The sequence below is a fragment of the Grampus griseus genome, assembly GCF_964374135.1.
Source record: "Grampus griseus genome assembly, chromosome: 18".
Taxonomy (NCBI): Eukaryota; Metazoa; Chordata; class Mammalia; order Artiodactyla; family Delphinidae; genus Grampus; species Grampus griseus.
This window is the reverse complement of record NC_139012.1, coordinates 63,876,071-63,898,772: the sequence shown is the minus strand read 5'-3', so window position 1 is coordinate 63,898,772 and position 22,702 is coordinate 63,876,071. Positions and strand designations below refer to the sequence as shown.

The 22,702-nt window shown below is 35.6% G+C and overlaps 1 protein-coding gene across 4 annotated transcripts in view; it reads left to right on the top strand.

Annotated features, from left to right (window-relative positions):
• INTS6 (integrator complex subunit 6) overlaps nucleotides 1–22,702 on the top strand; it is a 108,686-nt gene that overhangs the window by 40,068 nt on the left and 45,916 nt on the right. For all 4 annotated transcript variants that reach the window (XR_014298061.1, XM_082675660.1, XM_082675661.1 and 1 more), the window contains one exon: nucleotides 18,169–18,352. Coding sequence is in view for 3 of the 4 variants with exons in the window: in XM_082675660.1 (XP_082531786.1) it covers nucleotides 18,169–18,352 (184 nt within the window). In the remaining variant the exon portion in view is untranslated. The remainder of the gene's footprint in view (nucleotides 1–18,168; nucleotides 18,353–22,702) is intronic.

Here is a 22,702-nt window from a genome sequence, read left to right as displayed (position 1 = left end):
CTCATACTAGGCAGAAATATAAAGGTGATATAATAGAGTGTGTTGTTGTTCTCTAATCCCAAGCAGCAAATTCTAGGATAGGCAGATTTCTTTCACATATCTTTTCTCCACCAGATAATTTCAGTTTGGGTATCCTTGGATTTTAAACTGTTCTTGGAAATAAACAGAAAAATAACTGACGATTATGATTGTTGAAGGGTAGAATCTTAGGGAGAGAAAGGACGTTGAAGGACTAAATCTTGAGTTTTAGAATTATTCCTGCATGTATTGGGAAGGAGGAAACTGAAATGAATCTGTAAGGGCTTGATACTAGTTATATGGATTTTTTTTTTTGTCCATTATGAGTAAGAGCTAACGCTGTATTATATTTGAGGAAGTAGGTTTAAGAAATACTCAGTTCCACTGAAAATGTTAAAACTTTATTTGAAGCTTTTTTCCCATCTACATTATCCAAGCAAATCTGAGTAATGGGACTTGATCCTGGAGGTGCCAGTGTTCTATTTATTAAATCACAAAGGCATTTAGCATTGGTTTGATTAGAATGTGTGCTTCCCTACCTTTAATGCACAAAAATTGCCTCTTCGAATGCATATTTTCTGCAACAAAGCAAAACAAATTGACAAGCATCTAGTTCAACTTTCAAGGATTGTGAAAAGCTTCTGGAAAGGTATATGATTTAGGATACTGGTTCAGTTTCTGTAATTGGGACAAGAGTAATAGTGGCTTAAAAAGAAAATTTCTTTTTCTCTCCCATCAAAGACAGAACTGGTTGGTGGTCTGGGAGGTAGGGTGGCTCTGCTCCAAGCTATTGTCTAGGCCCCCATGTTCCTTCTCCTTTGTTGATCTGTCTGCTTTACCTGAATGCTTGACACTGGTTTTATAACACATCCTAGTTCAGTACTACAACTGAATTTCAGCCTGTGGGAAGAATGTGGAGGGCAGGCAGCTTCCTAATGTGAACATGACCTAAAACGTCTATGTGGCAGTTCCAGTCAGAGTCCATCACCCAGAACCTGGCTGCACTTACTGCAAGGCAGAGTATAATCTCTACTTGGGCGGCCGTGTGTCCAGCCAAAATTTAGGGGTTTTGATGAGAAGGAAGAAAGAGAGATTGGATTCTGAGGGCAGTTTTTAGTTTCTGAAATGAAAGGGATGGTAAAGAAATTAATTATGCTTTAAAAGCTTTGGAAACTTCCTTACCTTTTAGTTTGACAGCTTATTCTAAGTTTATCTTGTACATTTTTGCCCCAGACCTGGAATCATGTCAGGTTCTGTGTATTTGGAAATGGTATGTGGAAAACCATAACCTGAGTGTTAAGAGGTGATCTTTGCTGTTGAGTTGGTCATTGTTTTCATGCCTTTGCAGTAGACAGAGTTAGGAATACATACTTTTTTTTTTTTCTGAAAGTAAATATGTCATGAATTCATACTAGTGTTTCCAATTCAAATTTAAGGTAGATATTTAAAGAATGTAATTAAAGAATGTGTTTGTGTTATAAAGACCCAGGCTTGATTCCTGGCTTTGCAGCTAATTAGAGATGTAACCTAATTCTCTCTTGTTCTAAGCTTCAGTTTCCTCATCTTTAAAATGGGGATAATAATAACTGTATCTCATGCTTGTTGTAATGATTAAATGAGAAAATAAGTGCTCAAGAAATTTTACTGTTTTATTATTCTCTATCACACTGCAAAAAGGAGAGACTTCTAATTTTTGTAGGAGTTAGAGAAGACTTGCCCATTAAAGTAACACTGGTGCTATCAGGAAAGATTGGGTGTTAATGGGATGTAGAGATTTAGTTATAAAAATATCAGGGCAAGAGACTCACCAGGGAGGAGTGATCTGCATTAGTTAAGACAGGAGCATAGGATTCTGTTTTGCTCTTTAAAAAAAAAAGAAAAGGAGGGAGGGAGGGAGAAAGGAGAAAGACAGGAAGGGAGGGAGGGAGGAAGGCAGGGAGGAAGGGAAGAAAGAAAGAAGGAAGGGAGGAAAGAAAGAGAAAGAAGGAAAAAGAAAGAGAAAAAGAAGGAAGGAAAGAAAGAGAGAAAGAGAAAGAGAGGGAGGGAGGGAGGAAGGAAGAAAGAAGGAAAGAGAAAAAGAAAACCTTTTTCCCTTATAGCGTTTAGCTTAGTGTGTAATTACATGGTAATCTGTGTGCTTATTTGATTAATGTCAGCCTGCCTTCCTGCCCCACAAGGGCAAGGACTATCCTGTCTTCCTTTTGCTTACCTTTGTAACCCCAGAGTAGTCACTGCACAGAGTAGTCACTCAGTTGATATTCGTACCCTGAATGAACTTTTACAGCATTTATAAAAACGACAAAATTTAGCATTTGATTATGTACCTATATTATCATTCTGTAGTTATTTCATTAGTGTTACCTTGTCCCTAGCTCAGCTATAGCTCATGAACTACTAATTGACCTAATTTCTTTAAGATTGATAACTTATAATACTTTAATACTCTACAGATTTTTATCATTTATCCATTGTCTGACAGCATTAGTTCTTTGTAAATTTTTGTTCAGAGTGAATTAATAAATGAATCTGCTGGTGATTCCATTTGTTTGGGTCTCAGCCTGTTGTGAAATGTGTGCCAAGTAATCTATTGTTAAGAGTTTAAAGTACTTCAACTATATCCCTTACAGTGAAGCCACTCGATGCTTTCATTTTGTTATGTTGCCTTAAGTGGGTGAGAGCAGGATGTATATATATAGTTAGATTATCTTCCCAAGAATTAAGTCTAATACTCCCATGGGAGTGTGTGTGCATGTGTGCTCGCATGCATATCTTTTGTGTCCCATGGAAAAGATTGAGGATGAATATTCTCACCTGGATATTTAGAGAAGCGTTCTCAGAAAGAAGGCAGCATGGTTATAGTATAAGGCACCAGACTCCAAATTAAATGGCACATGTATTCTAGAGCCTTTTCTCCTTTTCTTTCTTCCCTTTTTTTTTTTGCCACTAAATATATGGTTCTCAGATTTGTGTTTGCTTATATTTCTTTTGTTGTTATTTCCTCTTTGTTTAGCTGCAATCTATATATAATAAAATGTAGCAATTTCAAGTATAAAACTTGATGAGTTTTGACAAATGTAAACATGGTGTTATTAACAGCACAATAATGATATAAAATGTATCTGTCATTCCAAAAAAGTTTTCTTATGCCCTTTGCAGTTAATTTCTATCACTGTCCCCTGGAAACCACTGACATGCTTTCTGTCACAATGTGTGTGTCCGCATGCACGTCAGTGCATGTGTATAGTTTTGCCTTTTCTAGAATTTCATATAAATGGAATCATTTAGTGTGTAGTTTGTGTCTGTCTTCTTTCACTTAGCATAATACTTTTGAGGCTTATCTACATTTTTGCATCTATCAGTAGTTTGGTCCTTTTTATTGTTGAGTAGTATTCCACTGTGTGGCTATACTACAACTATAATTTGCTTATCCATTCACCAAAGTAGAACAGTTGGGTTTTTCCCTTTTTTTTTTTTTTTTTTTTTGGGGGGGACCGTTATAATAGTCATTGTGTACATTGGCATGAAAATCCTTTTGTGGGCATATGTTTTCATTTCTCTTGGGTATATACCTAGGATTGTAATTGGTGGGTCACTGACAAGCTTTTTTTAAAATAAATTTACTTATTTATTTATTTTTGGCTGTGTTGGGTCTTCGTTGCTGTGCACGGGCTTTCTCTAGTTGCAGCGAGCAGTGGCTACTCTTCGTTGCAGGCGTGGGCTTCTCATTGCAGTGGCTTCTTATGTTGTGGAGCACCGGCTCTAGGCGCACAGGCTTCAGTAGTTGTGGCTCGCGGGCTCAGTGAAACTGCCAAACTGTTTACTAAAGTGGCTGTACTGTTTTGCATTCCTACCAGGAAGTGTATGAGAGTTCTAGTTGCTCTACATCCTTCCAACACTTGAATTTTTTCAGTCTTAATTTTAGACAGTATAGTGGGTGTGTAGTGGTATCTCATTTTGGTTTTAGTTTGGATTCCTTAATGACTAAAGATGTTGAACATCTTTCATGTGCTTATATGTCACCTGTATATCTTTGGTGAAGTGAGTGTTCAGATTCTCTTGCCCATTTTTTACTTGTTATCATTGAGTTATAAGAAGCTTTTACATATTCTGGATACAAGTCTTTTATTGGATACATGTTTTCCAAGTATTTTCTCCCAGTCTATGGCTTGCCTTTTCAATTTTTACAGTGTCTTTTAAAGAGCAAATATTTTTAATTTTTTTCTTTTTTTAAAATTAATTTTTGTTGGAGTATATTTGGTTTACAATGTTGTGTTAGTTTCTACTGTACAGCAAAATGAATCAGTTATACATATACATGTATCCCCTCTTTTTTGGATTCTTTCTTTCTTTTATGGTTTGTGCTTTCTGTGTCCTATTTCAGAAATCTTTGCCTAACTTAATGTTACTTTCTCCTGTGTTTTCTTTAAGGAGTTTTGTAGTGTGAGCTTTTACTTTTAGGGTCATGATTCATTTAGGAATTTTATGTATGATGGGAAGAAAGTGTTGAGGTTCATTTTTTGGACACACTGTTAACTAATTGTATCAGTACCATTTGTTGAAAAGGTAATCCTTTACCCATTGAACTGCTGTGGCATCTTTGTTAAAAGTCAATTGGCCACATATTTGATTGTCTGTTTCTGGACTTTCTATTCTGTTTCATTGATTTCTATTTCTGCCTTTTGCCAGTATAACACTGTCTCTACTACTGTAGCTTTGTAAGTCTTGAAGGCAATTTGTCTCCAACATTTTCTTTTTCAAACTTGTTTTGTCTGTTCTAGGCCTTTGAATTTCCATATTTAAGTCATTTAAATTTTTCCATATTTAAATTTATTTAAATATCCAAATTTAAAGTCAGCTTATTAAATTTTACAAGAAAGCCTACTGCACTTTTGATTGTAATTACATTGAATCTCTAAGTTAATTTGGGGGAAATCCACATTTTACATTATTGGTTATTCTGATCCATGAGCATGGTATATTTCTCAAATTTTTTAAGTCTAATTTTTCTCACCAATGTTTGTGGTTTTCCTTGTATAAGTTTTACACATATATACTTTTTTTTTTTGCGGTATGCGGGCCTCTCGCTGTTGTGGCCTCTCCCGTTGCGGAGCACAGGCTTCGGACACGCAGGCCCAGTGGCCATGGCTCACGGGCCCAGCCGCTCCGCGGCATGTGGGATCCTCCCGGACTGGGGCACGAACCCGTGTCCCCCTGCATCGGCAGGCAGACTCTCAACCACTGCGCCACCAGGGAAGCCCCTACACATACATTTTGACGCTTTTGTAAATCAGTTGTTTTATGTTTAATTTTTTATTATTTGTTGCTAGTACATAGAAATATATTTTATTTTTATATTTTGACCTTGAATTCTGTGACTTTCCTAAAATGACTTTTTATCTAGCAGTTTTTTCCAGATTTCTTGGAATTGTTTTTTTCATATAAAATCATGTTGTTGGGCTTCCCTGGTGGTGCAGTGGTTGAGAGTCCGCCTGCCGATGCACGGGACACGGGTTCATTCCCCGGTCCGGGAAGATCCCACATGCCGCGGAGTGGCTGGGCCCGTGAGCCATGGCCGCTGAGCCTGCGCGTCCAGAGCCTGTGCTCCGCAACGGGAGAGGCCACAACAGCGAGAGGCCCGCGTACCGCAAAAAAAAAAAAAAAATCATGTTGTCTGTGAATATTGACAGTTTTACTTCTTTCCAGTATCTGTCTGCTTTTTGGTTTGTTTTTCTTGTCTTAATGTACTGGTAGAAGTGGTGAGAGTAGACATCTTTGCCTTGTTCCCAGTCTTGGCAAATGAGGTGAGAGTGAAACCTTTCACTATGTAAGTGTGATTTTAACTGTAGGTTTTTTTTCTGTATTCCTTTTATCAGGTTGTGGAAGTTCTCCTTTGTTCCCAGTTTGCTGATTTTTGTTTTTTAAAATATCATGAATATGAGTATGGAATTTTGTCAGTTTTTTATGCATATGTTGAGATTATCATATGATTTTTTATTTTGCTAATATAGTGAATTACATTGATTAATTTTTAATGTTAAACCAGCCTTGTTTATATACATATATATTCTTGTTATATATTTTGATAGATGAGGAAACATACACAAAAGTGGTGATGTGAGTAGGTAGACATAGGAGCTCAGGAAGCAGCAGTCTGAAATTAGTTACTATAAGTCAAGGATAAAAACAGATTTTAGTAGTGTGACACACTACTAAACACAGTGTAAACATTAGATTAGAATCCAGATATGTAACAAGGCTGTAGCAAACTGGGAGAATGTGGATTTAAATCTTGCTTTTTCCAGAATTTGCAGTTACTTAGACAAATTTATCAGTCTCTTTGTGTCAGGGTTTCCTTACCTTCCTCCCACCCCCAAAGGATAATTCTGTATTTATTTTGTTCTAAGAAATATTATCCACCCTTACCCTCTCAGAGTTTCTGAAATCAGGAGAAGTTAGTTAGCTTTCACCTAGACTGTATGGACTTACTTCTGGTACTGCCTGTGTCCGTGTATATTGATGCACAGGTGTGGGTCATTTCGCTCTCACTTGGGCTGAACTATTTGCTTTATTAACACCTCGTGTCAGGGGAAATTTTTTATATTCTGTTTAAAAGAGTTAAAATGTTTCGGTTTAAATAACATGAACATTTGGCTAATGTAGTAAAAGCACGACGAGGGCTAGTAGTAAAAGCAAGACCTCCCATTCTCATTTCCTTTCCTCAGAGGCTTTTAATTGCTTGCATTTTTAATTGTTGTGTTGGTTATTCACATATGTCCAATCGAAGAAATTTTTATTGTGGAACTTTTAAACATATACAAAAGTAGGGAAAATAAAATAATTAACCTCAAGAACCCTTACGTAGCTTCAGTAATTAGCCACATTTTGCTGGTCTCATTTCATCTGTTCTGCCCCTACCCCATACACATTTATACATTTATATAAACATTTATATATACAATATACATTTTAGGGGGAATATTTTAAAGCAAATTCCAGACATCGCATGCACACACACATGCACACACACACCCCTGCAGTGTTCAATATGGCTTAACAATAATTTATTTTAAAAAATCTTATTAAATTTAAGTTTAAAATATAATTACTCTAAATTAAATTAATTTCTTTTTATAGCTTAACAAAAAATTTAAGGTGTTTAATAAATAATCTAACATCCATTCTATATCCCAGTTTCTCTACTTGTCTCACAAATGTTGACGATTGTTTTGTTTGAATCAGAATGCAAACATGGTTCACATATTACATCTGATTGTTACGTATTTTTATCCAGAAGTCTCAGAAGTTTAACATAAATTTGTATCCCTAAGGAAATTATTACTTTACAGTGAATAAACATTGAAACAAACAAAAAATATGATACATACATTAGATCACCTAAGGTACAACAGGCAGTGCAATATAAAGAGAGTTGAAATTGCCCAGTTTCTGAGAAGAGAGGTAAAACTTTCAAAGCTATGAGATGGTATTATGACTCTTTTACCAGTTGTGAAGAACTATTACTGAAGAATCCAATATCTGTTCAAAGCCAACCTTTTAAAGAGAAGCATTATATCATCTAGTAATTTATCATTGAAATAAAGAGAATACAAAAATATTCTAAGGTTAATCAAATAGGAACTGCAAATGAAATTCTAGTAGCCTTTGATATACCTTGAAGTGACACTCTTCAAACTAAAGGTGCTATAAAGAGGTCAAGATCATAAGCACAGGCTATAACGTATGACTCTGATGTTCTGTTTAACTTATCATGGCCAAAAGGGATTCAGAAGAACCTCTAGACCCAGTGTGGAGAAGACTTAGACTAAACTCTGTTTGATACTCAAACACCATGAAACTCATGAGATGGAAGAAGGAGGGGATATGCAACTTTATGGATAATTATGCGCTATTGTTGGAAAAAGTTTCATGTACACTTAATGTTAAATTTTGGGGAAGCAAGGAAATATACATTAAATTGCTGATATATCTTAGAATCTAAGTTATAGGTAACCAGGTGTGGTGGAGGATTAACTACGATGATTCAAGCAGAGTATCTAATTAAAACCCCGGCACAGAGTTCAGTTAATGAAGACTTGTCAGCCTGCTAACTTGCCATGTGATTTGGGGCAATATTTGGTATGAACAAGAGGTCTTTAAGCTTTTTTTTCTCCCTGCTTCTTTGAATTATCAAGAAAAGTTTATTATTGTTATTTTTTAGGGAGTACAATGTATTTCCAGACGATAGGGACATATATAACATACTGAAGAAAGTTTGTTGATAAGTTTTTATGCTTGAAACATTAATTGCTCTCGGTTACCTGGGAAATAATGAGTCTCAAAATGATTCACAAGGTTTTTACTCTATTTTTTGTTTCTTTACCAATGTGCTTTAAGTTAACCTTCTGACTAATACTTTATAATTTATTTCAGTTTAAATGTTTTATGTTAGATTCTGAATAATTTGGGATATTATTTAACAATTATGTGTAGTTATACGTTAGAGTTGGTAACATTATTGTGCATCGTTTGAGAAAAGTGCTCTTTTTGAGAGTGTGTGTGTGTGTGTCCTTTTGGAACTTAGTTTTGCGTTTTTTTAAAAGTCATGCTTCATGTATTACAGTAACTTGTTATCATTTGAACATGTTAAATCATAACTGCAATAGTAGAGGTAGAGAAGGCATCAGAGCCTTAGGGGGCATATCATAATCTATATTTTTTCCTGTATAATTGTCTTTGATATTAGTCCCTTGCTTTTTGTTTTCATTAATTTGTTTCTTGCTTTCGTTCCTATTCCTTTTGCCATCATTCACCTTGATGTTTTTCTTAAACTATTAATTAGCTCCTTAACTTGTCTTGGTTTCCTTCAAATCTGTCTTTCCATGGCAATAATTATGCTAAAGCACACCACTTGAGTGTATTATTCTATTGTTCAAAATGTTTCATTGTTTTCCATTGTCCACTAGATTCCTCTGGACCTTTCACAGTTAAGCCAGTTACCTTATTTATCCATCCATCTGTTTTATTCATTCAGCCATATTTATTGGGTTTCTTCTATGAACTAGACACTGCTGTGCTCTGAGGATCAAATGATAAAACAATCAGGAGCTCAGTCCCCTTGGGTCTAATTGAGGAGAGAGACATTAATAAAAGTATCATGTGTTAAAAGTAAAACTGCAATGATCATGTATCCTACAAAAGGGAGGAGTATGTATTGTGAGAGCTTTTAATAAGGGCACTCTGGATCTAGTCAAGAAGGTCATTGAAAGCTAAGATTTGAAGAGGTGAGGAGGATTTACTATCCAAAAAGTGGGAAGGATGATCATACCAGGTAGAGGCACTGTACAAAGGCTCTTCTCCCAAAAGGAGTATGTTTTGAGACTGAGGGACTAGAAGGCGGCTAATGTGACTTGGAGCATAAAAAAAGAGAGATCATTGTATAAAATGGAAAAGAAGGTTGGGATTGACCACACAAGGGGTTTTGAGGCCATGCCAATTAATGTTATTAATATGAATGCAATAGGAAGTCATCCAAGGGTTTTATTTAGAGGTAGGGGGTGGAGGAGTGAAAGACAAGTGGATGTTGGAAGACCAGTTAGGCATTGTTGCATTAGTTCTGACAATAGCTTGGTCATGGAGGTTGGTGATAGTAAAAGGGATAGAAAGAAGCAGCAGTTTCAAGAGATATTTAGAAAGTTAAGTCAACCAAATTTGCTGACATATATTTCATTTGGGGGTATAAGGAAGAGGGAGATGGCTTCTTGCAAAACTGGATAGATTGCGGTGCCATTCATTGAGCTAGGGAATCTTGAGAGAGTACCATTTGGGCTGGAGGAAAATCATGAGTTCAGTTTTGAGCAAACTGAGTTTGAAGTACCTTTGAGCCATCCAAGAGGGAATGGCAAGTAGGCAGAAGAATATTTTGGTGCTCAAAAGAAAGATCTAGGCTGGACATAACCAATTGTAAGATATTATCTGAGTATAGGTAGTAATTGAAACTGTGAGTAGGTGGATTGAGGGTTTAGAGTATAAACTGGCCAAGGCTTAATACTGAGCCTTGAGCGTCAGCAGCATGTAATGGCTAGGTATTAGAGATTGAGGGGAGGATCGGGGTGGAAGACAGAGGAGCAGCCGAAGAAGCAGAGGGAAGCCATGAGAATATTTTAAGGTGAAAGCCAAAGGAAGAGTATCTTTCTAAAGAGTGGTAAATAGTTTTGAATGCTGCTGGGAAGCTAAATCTGAAAAATCTTCACTAGGTTTAATGACTCCTTTGGTTATCTATTTCTGTGTAACAAATCATCCTAAATCTTAGTGGCTTAAAACAACAACAGTTTATTATTTCTCAAGATTCTGTGAGTTGGCTTCATTCATCTGGGGGCTTAGCTGGGGCTGGAACACCCAAGATGGCCTTATTTACATGTCTGGGGCTTTGGTGCCCACTGTTGCCTGGGCACCTTGCTTCTTGTCCCTGTGACTTCTGTCTCTCTGTAAGATCTCTTATCGGGCAGTGGTCTAGTTCAAGCTTCTTTACCTGGCGACTGGCTCCCAATGGGCTGGCAGTGAAGCTTCGAGGTCTGTTAAGACTCAAGCCTGGAACACTTTGACCACACTGTCATCTACCACCGTGGCCAAAAAAAGATCTTTGATGACTTAGTGTGGGAGTTGTTTTAGTAGAGTTGGAAAGACTAGGAAATCATGAGCAGATGAAGAAAAATTCCTTATCATTCCCCTATATTTTCTATAAACTTGACCCAAAATAGGCTACTAATTTCCTGAATGCTTCCTGTTTGTTTCCTCACATGCTCCTTTCTGCTAAATATTATTCCTCTATCTCCACCATATTAAAATCTTACCCGTTCTTTTTTTTTTTAATTTTTATTGGAGTATAGTTGATTTACAGTGTTGTGTTAGTTTCTGCTGTACAGCAAAGTGAATCAGTTATACATACACATATATCCACTCTTTTAGATTCTTTTCCCATATAGGTCATTACAGAGTGTTGAGAAGAGTTCCCTGTGCTATACAGTAGGTCCTTATACGTTATCTTTTATATATATATATATATATATATATATATATATATATATATGAAAATCTTACCCATTCTTAAAGGCTTTCTTAAAATCTTCAGTTTCTCTCCTTTGTATGTTGATCTCCAGTAGTTCTGAATTTTAATTTAATTTTTTATCCCAGTATTTGTTATTTCTTGCCTTCTATCTTTTTGATCATGATCTTCACTCTGCATGCCCTGCAATCTGCAAAAGGTTGTAGATTCTCAGTAAACTTTTCATTCTTCAAACTAACTCAAATGCTACTTCCTCGGAGAGCCTTCGCTGGTCCATCCCCCAAATAATCAATTATTCCTCTGTACCTCATGCATACTTTTACTATTGTACATATCATAACATATTATAATTAGTTACATGTTCTTGAAGGTAGGAGATTACAGTGTCTGCTGTGTTGCCTTTCATTAAATAATTCCTGAGTTATAGCTCGATTTGTGATCCCCATTCTTAATATTTAAGAAAAATGCCCCACATGATAACAATTAAAAATTTTGTATTAATAATGACCTAATTACTTTTTTGATACTGTGCCAAGTTCATTGATACTAGGCCAGTGCATTAAACTATAAAGACAAGTTTTGGTTTGGTGTGTGAGGTAAAACATTTTTGCAAGAAAGAATATATGACCACACTCTTTGTATCTCTAAATTCTAAGGCTAGAATTTATGAGGTTGTATTCTGTGTGGCCTCAGTAGAAGTATGTCCATATGTAAATTCTCATTGTGAATATTGTACATTGAGCTCAATTCAGGAGTTGTTAATGGCTTCACCATATGGAATAGTTGTTTCTCTACCCTCTGCTGTAGGTGTCAGGCAAATTTTTGCAGCTCGTGTCTTTATATCCTCTATGTGTGGGTACATACAAGGGACATAGAGATCAGCTGGTTTCATATATCGGGGAAGGATAATACTTCAGCTCTTGCAGATAGGACTAGCTGGTTCTGCGACCCACCACAGTATGACAGTGGAATCTGTGTTTGTGTGTTTGCATCCATATCTGTGTATGGTTTGGGCTGGGGGGAGCACAAATGTTGTTGGCAGGACACTGACTGGTGCTTGTGTTCTGCAGCCCTCATTCTGCTCCTCGTACTGTACTACTCTAGTCCTTTCCTTAGGCTGTGGGAACGGGACAAATACTATGGGGGGGACACAGAAAAGAATCAGATCCCTCTCCCTGCCTTCTCTCAAACTGGAGAGGGATAGGCAGTCAGGGAAATAGGTCATTAAAACTTAAGGTAGGAAGTACAATTATTAAAGGACTTATAATGAGTTACTTCAGTAATAGAACCAGTTGGCAGAATATCCAGCTGCAAGCGGAAACCTCCTAAGAGTTGGTACAGATCAGTCACCTGACTCTCATGATGTGATCATCATCCAGGAGTGAGTTAGGTTGTGTGCCAGGAGAAATCCGTTCGGGTCCTGAATTAAAAATGTTTTTAAAAGAAATTTCTTTTATCTTCTTTCAGTGTTTGCTGACTTTTATTTATTTATTTTTTACATTCTGCAAATGTAAAAAACAAGTAATAACTTATGAGAATCCTGATTATCTGAAGTTTTATAATTGGTTATCTTAAAGTGAGCTAGCTAAAACGTTATCCAAATCTTACTTATTTGGCTTGGTAGAGTCCTTATTAAATCCTGAAATAATGCCATGCTTGTGGTAGGCACTCACAGAATAACTGAATAAAATTTAAGTTGATCTTTAGTCCAGCCTTAGCAAAATCACAAATAATTAGGGTCTGAACCATAAACAAATATGAAACAAATTAAGGGGAAGTCACACTATTATTATAAATAAATAAATTTTGAGTATGCCTAATGATAGACAATCACCTTCCTAATCTGCCCTTTGTTTTTCATACCTATGGAGAAATAAATTGTCTTCTTTTTTTTATAAGAAATTGAGGAGAGACTCAAAGGTGAGAAAGGGCAGTAAGATAGTTATCCAAAGGAAAGAAGGAAAAGTAGGACAGTCTTCCTCAATTTAAATTAAAGTTATATTTCCTTTTCTGTCAGCTACCAAGGTAATTATATAAGAAATCTGGAATGGTGAGATCAATAAAATTAACCATTTAAAATAATAATATAGAAAACCTCAATTGTACTCAAGTAAAAATAAAACTTGGTTAGTATAAAGTTTTCTGTGTTTATTAGTCCATTAGTCCGAAGCTTTGCAAAGTATAATCTTATGAAGACCCTAATAAAGACCAATAATGTCATGGTTATGGGAAAGTTACTGTATTATTGAATTACACATGATTCATCCAGTTCTTAAAATTTTCAGTCCTTCTTTGATGCTCTAAACTTGATTATACAGCAGGGGTTATTTGAGTCTGTATTCTCTCTTGACACACAGTCTTACATTGCAACTTGTCTGTAAAATGGGGATAATAATAGTACCTACCCCATTGGTTTGTTATAAACATGTTATAAATATGAAAAGCTCCCAGAATGTTGCTTGACACATACATAGTGAGTGCTCATTATGCTAGCAGTTATTGTTTATTTTTATTGTTGTTATTACCCATGTACTTGAGAACTGGAAGTGAATAGCAAGAAGGAGAAAGTGCCTCTTTTCATCAAAGAGTAACTGGGGGAAAAGCATAGGATTGTGCTTTATAAAAACAAGCAATCTAAAATGTTCATAACATTTAGTAATTAGTGGTTCAAAATCACCAGATTGATTCAGAAATGGATGATTAAAATTTTTTTCTAAAAGTAGTTATTTTTATAATTAAAATTTTCTTTTTCCACTTAATAGAATTAGTTTATTTTTTACATTAATATCTCAACACTTGATCTTTTTAAATGCAGATTATGATTTCAATAACAGGCAGTACAATGCAGTGTTTAAGAGCACAGCATCAGGGACCGGTCTACCTGGGTTTATATTCTGTCTCCTCATCATTTACTGTGTACCTTCTGGCAAGGCTCTCTGTGCCTCAGTTTTTATCATTTGTAAATAGGAATGTGTAGTGCCTGCCACGTTTGTTTATTTTGTAGATTAAATGAGTGTGTGTGTGTGTGTGTATACACACACACACACACACACATATGGTTTAGAACAGTGTCTGCCAAATAATAGTTACTACTGTATAATTGTTGTTGCTAATGACAGTTTTTTTGCCTCATCAGACATATAAATTTGAGTACTCTCTTACTAAAGTTTCCTGCAATTAAGTCTCAGAAAACGGCTTTTATAAAACTATTTTCCTGTCAAGTGTTCAGAAATAAAAATCCTAATAAATATTTTGATAGCCAGTATTGTGATTTTCTATCTTCTTCTTTCTGTTTGTCAGCTTCTCCTTAAACACATCTCTAAAACCAGTTCCTTTAGGAACATGATCCCTGTCCTCAGAAATCTTGGGAGTTAGTGGGACCATATTTTATCATGCATCTTTAAGTCCTCCAAATCCTAAATGCCTAATATTGTAGGGGCATAAAAAACGATGAGAGAAAGCAAACATAATTTTCAAGAAATATTCTACTGTCTTACGGTATATTTTAATAGCCAGTTAAGTATAAGCAGAACTCTGTGTTAATGTCCTTATAAATGTCTGAGCTTTGGGGCTAGTGATTATATCTAATCTACCTTTTATTGAGTTGAGACGTGTATGAAGTTTTCTTGTGTTTAATTTTGTTATAAAATGACAACACTGTTATAAAAGAGATATAGATAACTGCTTGAATGGATAGTTTACTGTGTTTTTGCATATTAATATATTCTAATATTCTGGATGAGAGTAAGTGATACAAAAATTTCTGCCATATTTACTCATTTTGATTTTTTTTTTGTTGAGGATTTTTAAAAATTTAGTGAATGGAAGAGAACATTGCAGATAGTTAAGTGCCTTTTCTTCCCTTACTCAGTGTTATTTCCCTCCCTCTTCCCCATCCAAGCAGCAACAATTATCATGAATTTGGTGTGTATCCTTCCAGTTCATGTTTTTTTACTTTTCCTATATGTGTATGTTATACACATATAAAACTACACTAAGTAATTGTTTAATAGTGCATATAGATGCTCTGCTCTATGTAGCATTTTGCATCTTGCCTTTAATTTGTATTATCTGATGATTAGTGTATTTGAGCATCTTTCTGCATATTTATAGGCTATATGAGTTTCCTCGGGCATTATTTTTTTTTTTTGCCCATTTTTAACTTTGGGAATTATCTATTCATATTTATTGCACATTTTTCTAGTGGTTAATTTTATGTTTTTCTACTTGATTTATGTGCTATTTGCCTTGATTTTCAAAGTCCACATATCCAGAAAGACCTCCCTTGGTGATTATAAGACATTGCTAGAATTTCAACTGTAGACTTTAGGTTTGGAGTAATCCAACCCTCCTGAGAATATTTTTTCACTAAGGTTTTTTATCTTTTTCCTGTCCCTGTTTGCTTGCCCTTACTCCTTCCTATTTTACTAGCACATTTCAGCTATAGAGGAGTTTTTCCCTGCCTCTTTGGTGATGAGGGAGGGTGGTAGTGATATGGAAGGCGTAAATAATAAGAAATAGAAAAATGAATAAAAATTTGACAAGTTTATAAAATTGGTATTGCTCTGTGTAAAATATGCTTGTGACCCTTGGCTTTTTGTTTTACTTGAAGTACATTCTAGATCTAGCATTGTGCAGCCAATAAAAAGATAGTGCTCATCACTATCTGATTGGGGTGTGTGTGTGTGTGTGAGCATTGCTTGATAAGTTGTGTGTGTATGTGTACGTGATTTGGGGTCTGTTGTTGTCCTATCCACTATTTATTTATACATGAGGCCTCTGCAGTGCTGTTATCCACTGGATTCTTGAGACAGGTCCACGTATCCATTACTTTCCAGAGCTACTGCATTAACAGTTGAAATCTTCCTCCAGTGCCATTGGTGCTTCAATATTTATCTTCTGGCAGGGTGTGGTGATAGCAGCAAGGTCTTGGAGTTCCCAAGCTGTTTTGCAAGTGTCACAGAACCTTTGAGGTTAGAAAACCTTCCTCAGGGAACACCCTGGCCCAGATTTCTTAATTTAAGAGTCCTTCCTTATTATTGCCTCTGACTTCTGCCTTAAAAGTAGGATCAGTGCCAGGAGAAAAGCTCATGACTCTTGGCCATGGGCACGAAATCTTGGCTGGTCCTGATGTAAGAATCTTGCAGCAGATTCTCTTGACATGAGTCTTTTGGAGAGAGGTGCCACTTTAGCAGAGCTTTGCTAGGAATTCTCTTCTTAGAATTGAATCTGATTTTTTTTTTAATGGTTTGATGTAAGTCATTGAAGAAACTTGAGTTCTTAAGTCAGTGTAGAATGACTTCAATCCCTAATTTATCAAGTTCAGAAATCTTCAAGGTGAGAAATAGAAAGGCTGTAAGCAATACAATTATGTCTTGTTTTTGACAAAAGTAGTATAAACTCTGGCAATTAATTTGAAAGTGATCATTTTATTTTATTAAGAAAAATTTTTATTGGAGTATAGTTGATTTACAGTGTTGTGTTAGTTTCAGGTATACAGCAGAGTGATAATTTTGAAATGTGTTCTGTATTTTAAAGAAAACTCCAGTATTTGTATAAATCAATCCCTGAGTATGCTGATCCTGGGTTTCATTTCTTTTTTAAAAAGTGTTATAAGTGATAAAGACTTTTGTTTTCCTAAGCACTATATCATCACACTTAAATATTATTAGTAATACCAGTAACATGTATTTCAAATTTTCCTGATTGTCTTAAAAATCTTTGCTCTTGATTGTTTTGTCTCATATTCTCTAACAGTTCCACCAGCCCTCCCCACTCCCACTCTTTGCTTTTTCGTGCCATTGATTCATTGGAGAAACCAGGTCATCTGTCCTGTAACATTCTGGATTTGACTGATTGCTCCCTATGGTGGTGGATAACTTGATCCTGTATCGTCAGTTGTCCCTGTAAACTGGTGGTTAGAACTGAAGGCTTGGTTAGATTCAGATTCAACCTTTCCTTCCCTTTTTCTTTCCTTCCTTTTTTCAATGTTATGTACTTCACATCATGAGGCCCATATTGTCTGGTTGTCCCCATTTACTTACGCTAAGACTGATGTGTGGATCTGTTGGTACCTTGTGACTGTTGGTTCAGAGGTACCCATTAGAATCACTTTAAAGTCTTTAAAAATTCTTAAGAATCTTGGATTCTGATTGAGCAGGTCCTAGAGGCATGGGGAGAGGCATAGATTAAAAAACACATGGAAGAAACCCCCAAACCCTCTACCTTTACTCAGAAGTAGTAAGAATCATTACCTTTAATATATTTAACATGTAACTAGAGTGATAAAATTTACTTTTAAGCAAATGCTTTGGGAAGATATGTTTCGTATGAAATGAAGCATATTTAAATCATTAACTGTGGAGGTGTTTGAGGCTACTGTGGTGTGGTAGAAAAAAATACTGACTTGCAGGACTTCCCTGGTGGGACAGTGGTTGAGAATCCGCCTGCCAGTGCAGGGGACACGGGTTCGATCCCTGGTTTGGGAAGGTCCCACATGCCGCGGAGCAACTAAGCCCGTACGTCACAACTACTAAGCCTGCACTCTAGAGCCTGTGAGCCACAACTACTGAAGCCTGCGCTTCTAGAGCCTGTGCTCCACAACAGGAGAAGCCACTGCAATGAGAAGACGGTGCACCGCAACAAAGAGTAGCCTCCACTTGACACAACTAGAGAAAGCCCGCGCACAGCAGTGAAGACCCAAAGCAGCCAAAAATAAATAAATAAATACATAAATTAATTAATTTAAAAAAAAAAGAAAAAGAAAAAAATAGTGACTTGGACCTGGGAGGCCAAATCATTTATTGTCTCTGAGGCCCATTTTTTTTTTTAATCTAGAAAATAGGAACCCTAAGATATTTATCATAGGGTTGATTTAATGATTAAATGAAATGATTTATTTAGAAGCAGTCCAGCACCTGGTGGTGAGTTATGTTGAAATCTGAAAAGCATTACAGAAAGCTTGGTTTTTTTAAATGATAGGAGACTCATGACTCATGATGTAGTTTTAATATGTGTCATTAATGTAGCCTTTTTGGGAGAAATAGTGTTGGAAATCTTATTGTTTTTTTATTTCCCCTTACTTTCAGCTCCATTTACCTCTTAATTCTCCTTTGCCTGGAAGCGAATTGACCAAGGAACCTTTTCGTTGGGATCAGAGACTCTTTGCATTAGTGTTGCGGTTGCCTGGCACGATGTCAGTAGAATCAGAGCAGTTGACAGGTGTGCCTTTAGATGACTCTGCAATCACACCAATGTGTGAAGTGACAGGCGGTAAGTTCTTTGCTGGCAGTAATTCAGTGACTTAAGCAGAGTTTATCTGAATGTTTTAAAGTGTGCATTTCAAAATCTCCATGTTTGTTTTTGTTCAATAAATTAATATTAGAAGTTAGTAGACATAGATGGTTTTAAAACTACATTGATGAAGGTCTTTGATTCGATTTGAATAAGATGTGAATACTATTGGGTCTGATAATGCATGATATTTTTCTTCTAACCATATAGAAAATGCTGGTATTTGAAGTTGTTAAACTTATATTCTTATCTACAAAGATTGCTAATGATTTACAAATGCCGTAGAACTTTTTTCTCTGAAAAAATGTTTTGAGAATCATCTCATTATCCATGTAATGATTAATGCCTGGTTAAGTACAGTTTTCCCCAGAGGCAAAGAGGAAGCTAGATAGGTTAGAGGAAACAGGTAGTGAACTCTTAGCCAGCTAGTCCAGGTGGTCACTGTGCTCAGTGAACATTAATGAAATTCTTGAAACAGAATATGTAAGAGACTCAGAACTTTTATAATGTGGAATTGGTTAACAGGTGGGTTAAATTCATATGGATATGGATTGAGTGCCTGCTGTGTACCAAGCACTGTTCCATGCTTTAGGACTTCCATAGTGAATATGACAGGCATGGTATTCTTGCTTTCATGGTGCCTTTTAGTTCTTGCTTAGGGAATTTGATACTAAAATGTCCAGGTTGGGCATACCACTATTTCATCAGTGTCAGGGGCTGTGACATAGTCTCCATACACTGTCAGTGCTCTATTGAGATTCTATCATAGCCAGCTATGTAAGTTAAAGGAAAATATAAAGTCTAATTTATATTTTAGGTGCCTTTCTTCTAAAATTCTGTGGATTTTGGAGATCTGCAAATTTCACAGACAAAAAGCGTATCCCATATAGATAGGTATGTGAAGAAGATAAGTTAGAGAGAGTGGCAAAGACATATATACACTACCAAACGTAAAATAGATAGCTAGTGGGAAGCAGCTGCATAGCACAGGGCGATCAGCTTGGTGCTTTGTGACCACCTAGAGGGGTGGGATAGGGAGGGTGGGAGTGAGGGAGACGCAAGAGGGAAGAGATATGGGAACATATGTATATGTATAACTGATTCACTTTGTTATAAAGCAGAAACTAACACACCATTGTAAAGCAATTATACTCCAATAAAGATGTTAAAAAAAAAAAAAGAAGAAGAAGATAAGTTAGAAGAAGATTCCGAAATCACCGTTGGTAATATCTTTCAGTGACCCAGAAAACTTAGTTGGTCAAGGAATTAGGGAGCTTTCCCCAATATATATCCTGAATCTCTCCTGATGTAGTGGTTTATTTACCTTTCTTCATGCTCCTGCTAGCAACAATGGGAAGCTGGTCAAATGTCACTCACCTTTCCATATTATATGAATAGTATGTTTTCTTCTTTATTTTCAAAGAATGTTGGCTAAAAAAAGTTTTGAGGATAAAACACCAGAAAAGTAGAAATAACAGAAAAGCTAACATCCACTGGTGGTGTACTATCCAAATATGTAATCACTGCTAACAATTCTGTGCATTTTTAAACTTGATGATAAGAGTAGTGTGTGTACATTTATTTTTTCCATTATAGAACAATTCATGTTCATTAAGGAAAAATTGGAAAGAAATTTGCCTGTGTTGCCAAAACAATATTTTGTTATATTTTTAATGTATACTTTAAAAATTATATAATTGTCATTGTAAGCATTTTTCTTTTATTATCAAGTAATTAATGAATACTCTATGCCAAATAACTGTTTTTGATCCTGGGAATACAGCAGGAATGATAGACAGAAAGCTTACATTTTTGGACTGTGTGACAGATGAAATCATGTAAAATGAATAAATAATATTTCAGAGAGTTCTCCTTACTATCAAGAAAAAAAATAGGGTGAGGGTGCAGAACGTAATCAGGCAGAGAATGAGTATTCCTGGGAAGTCTTTTGAGGAGGTGACTTTTTTTTTTTTTAACCATCAACCTAAAGGATATGCTTACCCCAGTTTGAATCAGTTTAAAATATTGCATGTCCTTGGAGATTATTATACTCTTTGTCTAAAGAAGTAAATAAAACAACAGTTATTTATAAATTACATTTGCATATCTCTAACCTTGATGTTAAAGTCAGTTGTTTGAATAGGGATTAAATCAGCCCTGGTTGTATCTTAAAAATATTAATCCCTCTAAAATTATTGTTACAGCATGTTCATCAACCCTCTCTCTTTTTTAGATATTTTAGTTCCAGGTGTACAACATAATGATTTGATATTTGTATACATTGTGAAATGGTCACCACAGTAAGTCTAGTTAGCATTTGAACAGAAATCTGAATAATGCAGTAAGCCATACAAAGATCTAGGTAGAGGAAATAATAAGAGAAGGAACATTCCTCATGTTTTTGGGAGCAACAGCAAGGCTGATAATGGCTGGAGCTTTTGTAGGGAGTAGAAGAGAGTAACAGGTTTGTTTAGAGGGGTAGGCAAGGGCCAAGTATTGAATAGCCTTTTAGGCCATAATGAATATTTTTTATTTTCCAAGTGTGATGAGAAGTCATTGGAGGGCTTTTTATAGGAGGTGACATCTGATTTCTGTTTCTGAAAGATCACTTCAGCTGTTTGATGAGAATATACTGTAAAGTGGTGAGAATGGAAGCAGGGAGACTAGAAGAGATGATAGTACTTTGATCTAAAGTGTTAGGTTTGGAGGTGGTGGGTGAGAGGTGGTCTGATGGAAAGGAGATACTGAGGGCAATGAGGGAAGAAGGAATCAAGCCTGATTCCTAGATGATTCAGTTGGCCTGAACAAGTGGAGGTGAATGGCTATGCCAAGTACTGAGATGGTTACTCAGAGGAGAAGCAGGTTTGGGAGAGGCACAGGTATGACATCAAATTTTAAAAATGCCTAATAGACATGTTGGTGGAAGTATTGAGGATAAAAAGCTTTTTATAAAAATTGTAAGAATTTTCTAGATTAAATAAATTTAACTTTCTTAGCCTGTATAAGGACTGTTGCCCAACTTAGAAATGTTCCTTTTGTCTCTTATCCATTTTACTAAAATGTTAATCTAGTATACTCTGGGGGAAAGTTTTTTTTTTTCCTTTGTTTCACTTTACTGCCTTCAGACTCACTATGTTTAGATTTTTTTGGGGGGGGGATCCTCTAACCACAAGTGAGCCAGCTTCTTGACTTGAAAGTATGTACTTTTCTCACAAATATTATTAGTGATCCCAGAAAATTTATCCTTCAATACAAGGTGTTAAACATTCCAAGAGGTGAGTTTTGACATAAAGAATAAGAGAAACATGACATAGGTTATAGGTTCACTTTGTAAAGATGGCAAAATTTCCTTTAACTTTCAAAAGAATTAATGAATTTTTGTTATTTTCTAAGTGACTCAAGTTTGTTTATTCTCCAATTTTCATAAAATGTCTTTGTTAGTAATTTTATTTCATACTAAGATCATAACCTCTTATATTTTCCTAATCAATTAGTTGATGACACAGGTTAGGGGAGTAGAGGGGATTGCCACAGTTTTATACTTAAGAACTTCTGTTTTTTATTAACATCTTGGGAATATGCTTAAATATCATGAAATAAGATATTGAACCTTTATATAATCTTCTAAATACTTTCTGTGTTAAGACGGTCAGCCTTTTTATGTATTGTTTTATGTATATGTTTAAATTGACTAAAAAAATTTTAATTTGCCAATTCTTTCAAATAAGTGTGGTTCCATATAGGCTTTCTATTTTAAATTAACATCATGGTTTTCAGGGAAGAAGGTATATCCAGATGAAAGTGTCTAATACCTTGTAAGGGTTTGAATCTTGGCTGCACTACTATACTAACTTGAATAAATTAGTTAATCTCTCCATGCTTTAGTTTTCTCATTTGTAAAATGGAGAAAGTAACCAATAAAATTGTTGCTAGGATTGGATAAATTAATAGAGTGATTAGAATAGTGCCAGGTACATAGACACTCAGTAATTGGTGAGTATTTTTATAAGTATGGCTCTTATTGTTGTATTCAGGGTAAGCCATTTGTTATATGATGCTTGTTATTCTAAGCTGACTCTGAGGATTTGAATCGCTCTACTGCCTAATGTTCTCTTTTCTGAGTAGCCTTTAGCAAATCACATGTTGAGTGTAAATTGATATGAGTAATTTGATATGTCAAATATAATAATATAACGTGTTTGGTAATAATTGGTTGAATTTCTTAAGGAATAGGACTTTTTCGTATTGAGCTTATTGCAAATAACATTGTAAGATGTTTGATTAAAGATTTTTAGTTGTCATGGTTTTCAGCACTGGTCTAGAAATATG